Raw genomic sequence first — 14,982 nt, 5'->3', positions numbered from 1 at the left:
TTTGGCCTCTAACTGTGTACCCTTTCCAGCATGCACCTCTGGAGTCCAGTCCGTCCATTGTTCATGGGTTAGGTCTTCTAGAGACGATGACTAAGAGCCCATGATTGCGCAAGGCAGGTGAGGGGTGCAGAACCTTTATGGGAAGGGGGCCTTTGCCCTGATTGCCTAGGCAGGCTCTTCTTCTGTTCTCATAGTTTGTTTCTGACTTATCATTGAGGAAGTGCTGGACAAAGTGAGAAAAATCAGCTATGAATATTAGAACAAGGAAAAAAGTCACAGAAAACCTTGAAGTTCAAAGTAATGAACTGACAGCTATTAGTTTCCGTTTCCAGGTAAAGGACTTAGTTATGAATAACATTCCTATCGCAGCCATCAAAGTCTGAAGGACTGAATGGATGGTGTATCTTCAGATGGGTTGGGTTTAGAGTTGTAAGAGTGTTCTAAGGACAGCGCTCTGTGCAGTGAGAATGCCAATTGAGAATCTTAACCCCATCTATTATCTCACATAAGCCCCGCCCCTCGATTCCAGCCCCACCCCCAATGACGGTCAACCAATCTCCGCCCCTTCCTCAAGGGGAACATTGAAAATCCACGTCTCTAGAGCCATACCTCGCTCAACCTCACTCCAGAGGCCGAACAAGAAGCTCCACCATTCACCTGGTCCTGCCACGGCGTGACCCGTTCGTGTGGTTCTTCTATGCGCCATCTCAACTTCGGCCCAAAGTACCATTTCGGACTGTTGGTCCGAGCCAGACTTCCATCTGCCCCGCCGTTGCCCCGCCCAGCCAAGGCCACGCCCCCTAGAAACCACGCCCACGCGAGGGCGGTACAAAACCGGGAAGCCGCGGCGCGTGAACGCGCCTGCGCGACGCAACCGCTGCCGCCCCGTCCCCCTGCGTCCGAGGTCGCCACGTCCCCTCACGCCTCCCGCCGGGTTGTGGGGTAAACTTGTGCCCTCAGTCAACAATCGACCCGGCGCGCCCCGGCATCCAGGGCTGGGGCTGCCGGAAACCGAGGGCCCGGGCGCAGCCGCGGTGTCGCCTGACTGCGTCCAGCCGCCGCGGTGACTCGCACGCCGGCGGGAAGAATTTCCCCAGTCCTCACACGGGTCCTCTGCTCTGTGCCTACAGCCACCGCGGCCCTCCCGGGCCTTCGGGGGACGGGGCCAGCTCTCCTGTCCCCACCACGTTTCAGGTGAGCTGGGTCCTCCTCCCCTGCCCTCCCCTCCCTCCTCTTCCTTCCCCTTCCCCTCTTCTCCCTCCTGGAGAGCTTCCCGCGGCTGGGGGCGGGGGGGGGGGGGGGGGAGGGGCGGTGCAGAAGTAGCAGCTGTTTGAAGTGAAGCCTGAGAAGCTTAGGATATGAATAAATCAGCACTTTTCTGGATCAGAAACAGCATATTTGTGCTTGTAGCCACTGCTTGGTACATTTGAAACCTTTTTGTTACCATGACAAATTATGATGGGCCATGTGTTAATTGACTTACACAGTGTTGCTCAGCTGCTTCTGTGTGGCCAAGTAAGGAGCGGACCCTTATTTTTCTAGCGCTAGGAGGAGACAAGTTTGCTGCTTCTATAAGACCAGTGAGGGGAGTTGTCAGTCATAACACACATCTGGAGTTCCGAATGTGGAAATTGAGAGCAGCTCTGGATTCTCAGGTCAGCATCTACATTACCTGTGACATATCAATATCTTGCTTCTTTCCCTGAAGGTACAGAGAGGAATAAAGAATGACTGCTGAATTAAAGAGAATTATGATAAAGGTGAGTAGAAGGCAATAATTTTCCTAAAGATTTCTCCCTCTTTCCAGTTGGTGAATTGCACGTTTTAGCAATCTGCATTGGATCACACAGCAAATATTTTAGGCTTTGTAGGTCTTAAGAGTTTTGTTGCAAGGAAACTGTCATTCTAGTAAAGCACCCATAACGAGTATATAAACAAATATTTTATTGTGTGTGTGGGGTTATGAGGAGGGTAGAAAGGGAACGAGATCATCTGGCTGAGTCAGAGTGGAGATATGGCAGGCCATGGCATTTTTGAATTGCTTCTCAGTCACCCTTGCTGCTGGCCTTCTCCATCCTCTTGCCCACCTGGAAGATTGTGACTTTCTGAGCAGAATGTGTGGGGTCTTTTAGGACTCAGTGACCTTTGAGGATGTGGCTGTGGAGTTTACCCAGGAGGAGTGGGTTCTGCTAGATCTTGCTCAGAGGAAACTCTATCAAGCTGTGATGCTGGAAACCTTCTGGAACCTGGCTGTCCTAGGTAAGAATGGCAGCTTTCTTCTATGTAGTGGTTTACAATTTTACCTTACCACCAATCCAGATCTTGAATTTGGGCTAAGGTGTGAGAGTGTTCCAAAATACCCAAGACAAAGGGCTGGGAAGGTGGCTCAGTGGTAGAGCACTTGCCTTGCATGCATGAGGCCCTGGGTTCGATTCCTCAGCACCACATAAGCAAAAAGAAAAAAGCCGGAAGTGGCGCTGTGGCTCAAGTGGTAGAGCTGAGGGACAGCACCCAGGCCCATGACCGGATCCCCTCCCCCCAAAAATACCCGAGACAACCAACTTAAAGGAGGAAAGATTTGTTTTGGCTCCCAGTTCCAATGCTTTCAGCCGGTGGTGGCTTGGTTCACTTGGTTTTGGACCAGTGGTAAGGCAGAAGATCCTGGTGGAGAGCATAGTGCAGATCTCATGGAAAGCTAGGACCAGAGAGAGAAAGGGACCAGGGATAGGATGTTGATGTTGCCTTGGAGGCCATGCCCACTGACTGCCCTCCTCCCTTATAGGCTGTTCCTCCTAAACTGTATTAGGACTCCATCAGTAGATTAGTGAGGTCAGAGTGTCTTGATTAGTCACTTCCCTAAAGCCCCAATCCTGAACATCAATGCACTGGGTGAGAACAAAGCCTTCCACACATTGGTCTTCCTGGCAGACAACAGTATATCTAAATCATAATGGGAATGTTCTGGTCATTGAGCCCACACAGATTGGTTCTATCTGTAGAGGCTTCGTGATAATGAACATTTATGCCTTGAACTTGTTCTTTTTTTTTTTGGTCCAGTCATGGGGCCTGAACTTTGGGCCTGGGCACTGTCCCTCAGCTCTTCAGCTCAAGGCTAGCGCTCTACCACTTGAGCCACAGCTCCACTTCCGGCTTTTTTTTTCTGCTTATGTGGTGCTGAGGAATCGAACCCAGGGCCTTATGCAAGGCAAGCGCTTTACCACTGAGCCACCTTCCCAGCCCGAACTTTGTTCTTTTTAGTGTTGAGAACCTCCAGGGATATATTAAGTGTGGGTATTCAGGGAATACTGTGGGGCACAGAAAGGTAGTTTGAGGGTTTTGCTGCTGTAAGTGCCCTCTCCTCTAGACCACCAGGAACATACCTCCAGTTAAATAAGTTGGGTGTATCTCACAGTGCAGCATGGAAGGGCATCCCATCCCCTATAGGGACTTGGAGCATAAAAACATGGTATTAGCCTGAGCAAAAGCAGCTCAGGAACGGTGCCCAGGCCCTGAGTTCAAGCCCCAAGACTGGCAAAAAAAAAAAAAAAAAAGAAAATCTTTCGTTTGTGGATAATGCCTCAGAGATTTTCTCCCATTCTGTAAGTTGTCTCTTTACTCTGTTACTTCCTTTTAAATTTGATGTAACTGTACTTGTCAGTTCTTTTTTAATTTTCTTCCAGAGCTAGAGTTTGAACTCAGGGCCTCATGTTTGCTAGGCAGGCACTCTACCACTTGATTCATTCTTTTTTTTTTTTTTTTAAAGGAAATAATAGTTTATTTTAAGCAAGTTTATTCTGGGAATACGGATGCAAGCTCTACAGAGTGACATTTCTTTCTTTTTTTTTTTTTTTCTTTTTATTTTTTTGGGTCCGGTCATGGGGCCTGAACTCTGGGCCTGGGCGCTGTCCCTCAGCTCTTCAGCTCAAGGCTAGCGCTCTACCACTTGAGCCACAGCGCCACTTCCGGCTTTTTTTCTTATGTGGTGCTGAGGAATCGAACCCAGGGCCTCATGCATGCAAGGCAAGCGCTCTACCACTGAGCCACCTTCCCAGCCCTTGATTCATTCTTAATGTCCTTTTTACCTTAGTCATTTTTCGGATGGGGTCCTATGCTTTTGCCTGGGTTAGCCTTGGGTCATTCTCCTACCTGTGCCTACTGTGTAGCTGGGATTACAGGCATGTGTCATCACACCCAATTTACTTATTGTGGTGTGGCTGGCCTTGATCTATATTGCTAACAATCTCAGCCTTTCAAGTAGCTGAGATTACAGGCATGAATGGAACCACCACACCTGGTCTGTTTCTCAATTCTTGCTCTATTTCTCCTAAAGTCCTCTTTAGGAAATCATTGCCTGTGCCAGTATAGTGAACCATTTCTTTTGTGATTTCCATTAGTAGAAGTTTCAGTGTGAGGTCTAACAGTAAGATCTTTCATCATTTTGAATTGATTTTTACACAGGATGAGAAAAGAGGTCAGTTTTCAATGGATATCTAGTTTTCCTAGTATTTATTTATTTGTTTATTTTGTCTGTTTTGGGGTTTGAATTCAGGGCCTGGATACTGGCTCTGAATTTTTTTTGCTTAGAGTCACAGCTCTCCTTTCTGGAATTTTTGTTTTTGTTTTTGGGTCCACTTCTGGATTTTTGCTGGTCAATTGGAGATAAGAGTCTGTCAGACTTTATTGCCTAGGCTGGCTTTGAACCAAAATCTTCAGATCTCAGCCTCCTGAGTAGCTGGGATTACAGGTGAGAGCCACCAGTGCCTGGCTTCTTCTTTTTTGAATTACCATAAATTTTTAATATAAGGAGGTGTCATTGTGATATATATAGTGCACAGTGCTCTTAGAACGTCTACACTCCCTCACCATGATCTCACTCCTCCTTTCCTTCCTATTGATGTCCTGGTTCTGGGATTTCCTGGAATGGCACCAAGATTCAGTTCATTGTTCCATTCCTCCATTCTTCCTTCCCTCTCTCCATCCCTTCATCCCTCCTTCTCTTTTCCTTCCTACCTTTAGTTGTTCCTTCCTTCCCTTCTTTCTCTTCTCTTTTCTCCTTCTCTCCCTCATTTTGTTTCAGTTAAACTTATACTTGTTCATTTTAGAGATTCAGAGGATCAGTGTTTTTTTTCATTTTAAAATTGTTATTATAAAGATATTGTACAGAGAGGCTACCATTTCCTAAGTCAGGTAATGAGTACATTTCTTTTTGGACATTGTCACCCCTTCCTTCATTCTCTCCCAGAGAAGAGCAGTATTTCAACCTGGTGACTTAGTGGAAATGTTTGTGGTTCCTCATTGTTTCTCTTGTGATACTCATTTGCTGTTGTACAGGGTACTCTCTATGGACTCCCTGTCTGATCTCTCAATGCGGGCAGGAAGAGGACCTGCAGTCCATGAAAAGGGGACTTATCCAGGACACCCGTCCTCTGGAGGACCATGAAGGCAAGAATTCTAGGGAGAAACTGTCCTGGTTGGGGGAAAACAAATCAAATGGAAACAAAACTATAAAATTTTGCTTTATCTGAGAAGGGCTGGTATTCCATAGACATGTCAGATTGCAGTTTCACTTTTTGTCAGTTTTCTTGTACTTCCCCTGTTCTTTGCAAAGACCTCCACACTTCTCTTTCTAAGTCAGTGTTTGGAATGTGCACTTAGTTCAGTACCTTCCTGTTCTGCTCTATGAGACGTCTGCTTTTGTTGGTGTGTCAGGTCTCTCCTAAAGAAATTCCTTCTCACTGTTGTGCCTGTTCCTAACAGCCTGGTCCTTTGCTCATTGGCATCTTCCCTTTTTTCAGGTTTTGAGACTCAACTTAAAACTGATGAATTAGTTCTTCAAGCTACTGAGGTAGAGACGCTATCCAAAGAACAGGAAATAGTAGGACTGAAAAGGAATGATTCCTGGTCCTCTGCTTCACAGGAAAAGTGGGGATCCCAAGATAGTGATTGTCAGAACAAAAGCCAGGAGACACCTCTGAGGTTAGTGCCTTTATATAAAAGAAAGTAGTGCCTCAGGAAAAAAGGATCCAATAGCTTCAGATTAAGTTGGGTACTAGTGGCTGTACTCCTAGCCACTTAGGAGTTTGAGATCTGAGGATCGTAGTTGGTAGATCTCACAGAGCCTCACCAAAAAGCTGGAAGTGGGGGCTGGGAAGGTGGCTCAGTGGTAGAGCGCTTGCCTTGCATGCTCAAGGCCCTGGGTTCGATTCCTCAGCACCACATATGCAAAAAGAAAAAAGCCGGAAATGGCGCTGTGGCTCAAGTGGTAGAGCGCTAGCCTTGAGCTGAAGAGCTGAGGGACAGTGCCCAGGCCAGAGTTCAGGCCCCATGACCGGACCCAAAAAAAAAAAAAAAAAAAGCTGGAAGTGGAGCTGTGCCTCAAGTGGTAGAACGCCAACCCTTGAACAATAAAGGTACAGCACTCAGGCTCTGAGTTCAAGCCCCAAGACTGGCACATATACACACAAAAAAATCTTCAGTATTAGAAATAGCTGTGTATAAAAGTTTCAGACAAAAATGTATTAATTTAGTATTTTGTGTAGATCTTTATTTTTCTGCAAAGAAGACAGATATTGAATGTTTGACACATACTTCTGTTGGAAACAATTACCAAGAAATACCTCCTGATTCAGAAACATGGTGATAGTAATTGGCTGGGATGGAGCCTTTTGTGATATCTGGCACCTTCTAAAGTGACAGGGTTGAAAACACATGCACTAAAAATGCATTATTATTAATAATAATCTGTCTTTAATTTTTAGAAGTCATGTGTTGGAGAGTGCCTATGAATGTAATGAAGAAAATCAGCACACACCAAGTGCAAATGTCAGTGTGCTGGACAGGATGGCTGAAGTGTCATCATACAGGTGTCACCAGTGTGGCAAGGCCTTCACGTTCCATTCGTCCCTCAAGAATCACCTCAGGTCCCATGCTGGGAGCAAGCCTTATCAGTGCAAGGAGTGTGGCAAAGGCTTCCACTTCCTTGCTTGTTTTAAGAAGCATCTGAAAACTCCCACTGAGGAGAAGCCTTATGAGTGTCAAGAATGTTCCAGAACCTTCAGCTGTTCCTCACTCTTTAGGGCCCATTTGAAGATTCACAGTGACAAAGGCAACTATAAATGTGAGGAATGTGGGCATGCTTTCAGTAGCTTTTCCTACCTCACAGAACATAAAAGGATCCACAATGGAGAGAAGCCTTATGAATGTAAGGAGTGTGGGAAAGCCTTCAGTTGCTCCTCATCGCTCTCCAAACACAAAAGAATCCATAGTGGGGATAAGCCCTATGAATGTAAGGAGTGTGGGAAAGCCTTCAGTTCCTCTTCCCACCTCATCATTCACATCAGAATCCACACTGGGGAGAAGCCTTATGAATGCAAGGAGTGTGGGAAGGCCTTCAGCGAGTCCTCAAAGCTCACTGTCCATGCGCGAGTCCACACTGGAGAGAAGCCGTATAAATGTAAGGAATGTGGGAAAGCCTACAATTGTCCCTCCTCCTTAAGTATCCATATGAGAAAACACACTGGGGAAAAGCCGTATGAATGTTTTGAATGTGGAAAAGCCTTTTACCTTCCCACGTCCCTGAACACACATGTGAAAAATCAGAGTAGAGAGAAGCCATCTGAGTGTAAGGATTGTGGGAAGGCCTTCAGTTGTCCCTCATCCTATAAGGCGCATGTGCGGGACCACATGGGGAAGGTACAGTATGAATGTAAGGAATGTGGGAAGGCCTTTAGTCGCTCCTCATCCCTCACTGAACACTTAAGAACTCACAGCGGAGAGAAGCCTTATGAATGTACAGAGTGTGGGAAAACCTTTATTAGTTCGTCCCATCTAACAGTCCACAGACGAACTCACACGGGAGAAAAACCGTATGAATGTCAGAAATGTGGAAAAGCCTTCATTTACTTCTCAGCCCTTAGCATCCACATGAGAACACACACTGGAGAAAAGCCATATGAATGCAAGGAGTGTGGGAAGACATTTCGACACTCTTCTTATCTCACCGTCCATGCAAGGATGCACACTGGGGAAAAACCCTTTGAATGTCTGGAGTGTGGGAGGGCCTTCAGCTGTCCCTCATCCTTCCGACGGCACGTGAGAAGTCACACTGGAGAGAAGCCATATGAATGTAAGGAATGTGGGAAAGCCTTTATTTGCCCAGCCTATTTTCGAAGACATTTGAAAATTCATACTCGAGAAAACACATAAATGTAAAGAATATGGCATGTGAGCAAGGCTTTTTCTAATCTTGGGGTAACTTCAGAAGTCTCATACTGTGAAGACACCTCATAAATAGGACAAAGTAGGAGATTCCTGTGCCTCCTTTTGAAGACCTGAGGATATGTGAGAGAAACTGTGTAAACCACGTGGTAAATAGCTCCAGACTGTCACCATTTGTTTATACTAGATTTGTACCTCACCATTAAAGAGGAACTGCTGGCTCACTGTTTTTCTTTCTAATGAGAGTGACAAATCTTTTCAACTATAGGCGCATTTAATAGGTGCATTTATTTTGGCTCAAATATAAATTCTTTTCATTACAGAAGTCTTCTGGACCCAGGTGTTGTACGTGCTCATACACATAAGCATGGATATACACATATAGACACACACACACATATACATATTAACTCTTCCCCCCCCCCCCCTGTTTTGAGGACAAGATATGCCCAGGTTGACCTCCAACTGCTGGACTCAAGTGAACCTCCTGCCTATAGACTCTGAAGTAAGTAGGATTATATACATGGCCACTATGCTTGGCTGAGATGCATTTTCATATGTAAACTGAACTGGAGAGCCTTTTTTCTTTTTGGTGGGTCATGGGGCTTGAACTCAGGGCCTAGGTCCTGTCCCTGAGCTCTTTTGCTCAAGGCTAGCACTCTACCACTTTGAGCCACAGCACCACTTCTGTTTTGTTTCTGGTGGTTAATTGGTGATGAGTCTCATGGACTTGTCTCATGGACTTCCCTGCCTGGGCTGGCTTTGAACCATGATCCTCAGATCTTAGTCTCCTGAGTAGCTAGGATTACAGGTGCGAGCCACCAGTGCCTGGCAAGCTTTTTTTTTTCCTAGCTGGTTTCTAGGGCTGGGGATATATAAGCTCAGTAGGAGAGTGCTTGCCTGGTGTGGTAAGGGCCCTTGGTTCAGTCTTCAGTACTGAAGGTAATTTGGCTTCTAATTCTAATTTTTCTCTTAGATATGTGCCCAATATGTTATGGACACTTAGTTTTAATTGCTAAATTTTTGAAAGACTTTTGGACAGGTATTGGAAATAGGCTACCCAATATTTTCCTTTCCTTCCCTCTTGTTTACTAAAGAGAACCTACTGTTTTTGAAAAGAGCAGTTTTTACTATCAAAAGCTTTTCATGTGTAATAAGTAGTTTTGCCAAGAAGTAGTAAGTCCTATAGAGATCTTGTGGGAGGATGGTCTCATTTGATGATGTCATGTTTTACTCTTTTGTTCTTCATGCCAGAGCTCTCAATATTTTTTTGAGTTTAAATTTAAACACCATGCTAACAATGCCTAAGACTACATTTCCTAGGTTAATGTCTTTCTCCAGTTCTCAGTTAAAATTGGCTACGTTTGTGCAGTGTTTGGAAGGCTTGAAGGAAGAACCCCATTCTCTGTGTGGTAGGTAGACTCATGGTCCTGGTAGACAGACAGATACATGGGGTCTGGTGGGCACCAGTGTTGAGCTCATTTTCCTGAAGCTGTGTGTGTGTGTGTGTGTGTGTGTGTGTGTAGACAGACAGATACATGGGGTCTGGTGGGCACCAGTGTTGAGCTCATTTTCCTGAAGCTGTGTGTGTGTGTGTGTGTGTGTGTGTGTGTGTGTGTGTGTGTGTGTGCACTGTCCCTGAGCTTAGGGAATTAAGGCTACTGCTCTACCGCTTGGGCCACAACTCCACTTCCAGCTTCTTAGTGGTTAATTGGAGATTAAAAGTCTCATGTATTGCCCTGCCCAGGCTGGTTTTGCACCTCAATCCTGAGATCTCAGCTTCCTGAGAGTAGCAAGCATCACAGACATGAGCCACTAGCACCTGGCTGTTTATAATATTGTGTCTTTCAACAACATGATACAGTGTCCATCTTCCTAGGTCATCTTAATTTTTGAGGTCTTAAATATTGCTTATTTCTGACCACAGAATATTTTGCTTTGTAATTTTTTTCTATTCATTACAATATTGTCTTTGTACATTAACTTTATAGGTAGTGACATTAATTCATTTAGTTTATGATTTGGTGTTTTCTTTATTTATATTCATGACATACCAAGAGAGGAATATCTTACCTAATTTCCAAATTTTATCCTTTACTTTTCTCACCTGTTTTTTTTTTTTTTTTGGGTCCGGTTGTGGGGCCTGAACTCTGGGCCTGGGCGCTGTCCCTGGGCGCTGTCCCTCAGCTCTTCAGCTCAAGGCTAGTGCTCTATCACTTGAGCCACAGCGCCACTTCCGGCTTTTTTCTTTTTGCTTATGTGGTGCTGAAGAATCGAACCCAGGGCCTCGAGCATGCAAGGCAAGTGCTCTACCACTGAGCCACCTTCCCAGCCCCGTTTTTTTTTTTTTAAACGTAGAAGTCACTAAGGTACATCTTTACTTTGTTCCTTAGGAAATATGTTCAGTATCACCATTATAATTCCCCACCTGTTTTTGATAGATGACCTTTATGAAGGGAATTCTGTTTTACTCCTGGATTTTTGTTTTTTGTTTTGTCTGTTGTGGGCTTGAACTCTGGGCCTCGGCACTGTCCCTCAGCTCTTCAGCTTAAGGCAAGCGCCACTTCCGGTATTCTGGTGGTTTATTGAAGATAAGAGTCTGGACATTCCTACCCGGGCTGGCTTTGAACCTCAATCCTCAGATATCAGCCTTCTGAATAGCTAGGATTACAGGCATGAACCACCTGCACCCGGCTTTATTTTTGCTTTTTAATATGGGATATTGAGTTTTCTCCAATGCTTTTTTTGTATGTATCAAAGTCTTTAAAAACGTCCTGGTTTCATGTGTTGGTAAACTTCACATTATTTAATTTTCAGATGATAACTTCTTTCTTGAAGTAAACCACACTGGGACATAGTATATTGGCCTTTCCATTTTCCTGGATTTAGAAATTAATTTTTGCCAGTCCTGGGGCTTGAACTCAGGGCACTGTCCCTGAATTTCTTTTGCTGAAGGCTAGCGCTCTACCACGAGCCACAGAGCCACTTCCAGCTTTTTCTGCTTATGTGGTACTGAGGATTTGAATCCAGGGCCTCATGCATGGAAGGCAAGCACTCTACCACAGAGCCACCTTCCCAGCCCAAGAAATTTATTTATGTTTTGAAGTGCTGGGGTTCTAAACTAGGGGCCTTGCAGATGCTCTGACTGTGAGCCACATCTCCCATACCCCAGCTCTCGGTGAGTTCAGAAATTCACCTCTGTATCATACTAATGAGCTATTTATCTTGTGATTTCCTCTATCATGATGTATATGTATTGTTTTAACATCACACAAGGAATTAGAAACTTCTGAAGAAAGGAGTCAAGTGGGTTAGACACTATGACTTTATGAATGAAAAAGGATATCTGAAGAGAGGAATCATGAAATGGCTGATAAATACCCAGAAAAAGAAAGGCAAGAGTAAAGAGTAGGAAAAGCCCACATCTCTAACCCTGGCTTCCCAGTGGGTAGAAGAAACAAGTTATAAACATAAGGTAAACCAAATGGGTCTGGTGACTAGAGTTTCCCATAAGCCTTAGTCCCAGTGTGGAGGTTTTGTGTGACAGTGACTATTCCTGCATGGCAGGCTAACTATGGAGAAAGATGGTAGCTACTCAAGAGAGCTATAGTGAGCATTTTTTTTTTTTTGATGAGTTGCTCTATAATGAGTAATTACAAGTCAAAAAGTCTGTAGACACCCATGGGCAGCTGAAAAGTTTAAGCCACTGAGAAACATGTCTAAACATTGGTAATACTTCACGTGAAAGAGTACAGGTAATTAAAGCTTCCAACCAAGAACGTGGCCTCAGCTGTGCAAATTCCAACACAACACAAGAAATATGAAAAAACACCCAAGGCAACACAATACTTCCAAAAGAACCATTCCAAAATAACATGATAGAATCATCAAAAAGTTTGAATTCCCCCAAAATTCAAATGGGTTATAAGAATGGTCAGCAAAGAGGCCAGGAATAAATTCCTGAATGAAATCTAGGAAAAGACAAAATGAATAAATGAGTGAAATAAAACTGCAAAATATGAAAAAAGAATTAAAAAAATAGACATCTAGAAGTTCTGAAAATGAAAAGCTCAGCTGAAAGCCTCACCAATATAAAGGAATAGTTGAAGATAGGTTTTTTTAGAGGGAAGACAAGGTAGAACACTCAGATTGACATGAAACATTGAAGATGTCTTTGGATAACATTTAGCAGACCAAAACTATGGACCACGGACATAGAAGATGTGCTAGCTATAAAAGTATAGAAAATATTTGGTAAAATACTAGAAAATTCTTTAAGTCTTAAGAGATGGCCATATTAACTCAGAAGGCTTTAAATACTCTATTCAGAGAAGTCCACAGAATTACCTCCCTATGTCATATTGTAGTTATATATTAAGTACACAGAATCTTGTGACATAGTTAAAACATTACAGAGTAAGAGCAGGCTATTGAAAGCTGTAAGAGAAAAGCTCCAATCTGCCAGAGTAATAGATTTCTCCACAGAAATTCTAAACACAAAGAGGGCAGGGGATAATGTATGTTAAACCTGAAAGGAAAAAAATTGCCAATTTAGATTATTCTATTAAGCAAAGCTATCTTTTATAATTGAGGAAGAAATTTTAAGAACTACCACAATAAAAGTGAAATAGTGTACACCCATGAGCCAGCTCTGCAGAAGTCACTTAGTAGAATCCTGTGCCCAGGATAAATGCAGCTATAGAAAAATGGGAAAGGAGATTTTATTAGACAAGGAGTAGGAAAGAAGCCTCACACAAAACAAAAAAATGGCAGGAATTATTACATACTTTTTATTAAGTGAATGTTAGTGGCCTAAAATTTTCAACCAGAAGGCAGATTGGAAGGTTGGATTAAGTAACAAAACCCCAACATTTGTTGCCTACAAGAAACTCACTTCACTTGCAAGGTCTAAAGCATACTGGAAGTGAAATAATTATTCTTTCCCAATGCTTCCCGAGTAAGAAAGTACCACCTTGCTCAGCTTTAAAATTGTTTTAAAACGTCTTTGGCACTGGGGTTTGAACTCAGGGCATTGTGTTTAGTAGATATGTGCTCTAGAGCTGAGCCCCTCCATATTAGATATGGGGCTTGAACTCAGGGCCTGGGAGCTGTCCCTGAGCTTCTGCTCAAAGTTAGCGCTCTACCACTTGAGCCACAGTGCCACTTCTGGTTTTCTAGTGTTTGGTTGCAGATAAGTGTCCCCTTCCTGGGGCTGGCTTTGAACTGCAGTCCTCAGATCACAGCCTTCTGAGTAGCTGGGATTATAAATGTGAACCACCAACACCTAGCTCCTTTATTATTAATTTTTTGACACTAATTTTTGAGATAGCATCTTGCTTTTCACCTGGGCCACACTTCCAGTTCTGCTTTTTGGTGATTATATAGTCTGTGGAGTAGCTAGTTTATATAGTTTCTCTTTTTAAGTTTAAAAAATTTTTTCTTTTGGTAGTTCTGGAGCTCTTATTTAGCTTTAGGTTTTTTGGCTCAGGTCTGGTGCTCTACCACTTGAGCCACAGTTACAGTTCTGGCTTTTTGCTACTTAATGTAAGATAAGAAACTCACAGACTTGCCTGCCCACGCTAGCTTTGAACGATGATCTTCAGATCTCAGCCTCCTGAGTAGCTACGATTACAGATGTGAGCCACTAACATTTGGCTTGACTTTTTTTTTTTTTTTTTGGTCGGTCATGGGGCTTGAACCTTGGGCCTGGGCGCTGTCCCTCAGCTCTTCAGCTCAAGGCGAATGCTCTATTGCTTGAGCTACAGCGCCACTCCCGGTTTTCTGAGTCATTTATTTTATTTATTTATTTATTTTTTGGGTCCGGTCGTGGGGCCTGAACTCTGGGCCTGGGCACTGTCCCTCAGCTCTTCAGCTCAAGGCTAGCGCTCTACCACTTGAGCCACAGCGCCACTTCCGGCTTTTTTTCTTTTTGCTTATGTGGTGCTGAGGAATCGAACCCAGGGCCTCGAGCATGCAAGGCAAGCGCTCTACCACTGAGCTACCTTCCCAGCCCTTCTGAATCATTTATTGAAGATAAGAGTCTCACAGAGGTCCTGCCTGGGCTGGCTTTGAACTGTGATCCTCAGATCTCAGCTTCCTGAGTAGCTAGGATTACAGGCATGAGCCACCCACACCCGGCTCTGGCTTGACTACTTTTAACCTTATAGTTCATTTTACACTTTTAAAAGCCATTCTCTTCTCTATGATTAGTGGTGGTCAGAAAATGTGGACACTTGGGCTGGGAAGGTGGCTCAGTGGTAGAGTGCTTGCCTTGCATACATGTGGCCCTGGGGTTGATTCCTCAGCACCACATAAGCAGAAAAAGCTGGAAGTGGAGCTGTGGCTCAAGTGGTAGAGTGCTCACCTTGAGCTGAAGAGCTGAGGGACAGTGCCTAGGCCCAGAGTTCAGGCTCCACGACTGACCAAAAAAAAAAAAAAACACCCAAAAAGAAACAGTAAAAGAAAATGTGGACACGTTCTCCAAGAGGCAATCCAAGAATAGAGTATCTTTCTCTGTGATTCCTGCCCTTGAGAAGCCCCACTGCTCAGGGAATGAACACATTCTTGACCAATTTGTTTAATTAGCTTCTGAGAGCATAGAACCCTCACCCCTTAGGGCACAATCAGCAGCTTGTTAACTCTAAGTCACCAAGGCCCTCAAGTGCCAGGCTTAAGACTCTCATGCCTTCGCCCAGGTGAAAGCAGCTGGGTCTTGGATACCAGGACTGACTCTCTCTGCTCCTTTGGGGCACAGATCTTCTGTCT

The 14,982-nt window shown here is 44.2% G+C and overlaps 1 protein-coding gene across 1 annotated transcript; it reads left to right on the top strand.

Annotated features, from left to right (window-relative positions):
- The first annotated feature begins 1,035 nt into the window (after positions 1–1,035).
- Positions 1,036–8,442, top strand: LOC122119698 (zinc finger protein 699-like). Its single transcript, XM_042693730.1, has 5 exons — positions 1,036–1,194; positions 1,709–1,760; positions 2,133–2,259; positions 5,796–5,976; positions 6,759–8,442. The coding sequence occupies exons 2-5, from the start codon at positions 1,728–1,730 to the stop codon at positions 8,203–8,205; spliced, it is 1,788 nt and encodes a 595-aa protein (XP_042549664.1). The 5' UTR covers positions 1,036–1,194; positions 1,709–1,727; the 3' UTR covers positions 8,206–8,442.
- The last annotated feature ends 6,540 nt before the right edge of the window (positions 8,443–14,982 follow it).

This window comes from Dipodomys spectabilis, unplaced genomic scaffold (genome assembly GCF_019054845.1).
Source record: "Dipodomys spectabilis isolate Male_0828 unplaced genomic scaffold, ASM1905484v1 ptg000173l, whole genome shotgun sequence".
NCBI lineage: Eukaryota > Metazoa > Chordata > Mammalia > Rodentia > Heteromyidae > Dipodomys > Dipodomys spectabilis.
This window is presented reverse-complemented; position numbering and strand designations above follow the sequence as displayed.

Bases quoted from the DNA above. Each gene is read 5' to 3' on its own strand.
- LOC122119698 (XM_042693730.1), top strand. From the start codon at position 1,728: ATGACTGCTGAATTAAAGAGAATTATGATAAAG. The intron at 2,260-5,795 runs GTAAGAATGGCA...CCCTTTTTTCAG, and splicing joins CTGGAACCTGGCTGTCCTAG to GTTTTGAGACTCAACTTAAA. The intron at 5,977-6,758 runs GTTAGTGCCTTT...TTTAATTTTTAG, and splicing joins AGCCAGGAGACACCTCTGAG to AAGTCATGTGTTGGAGAGTG.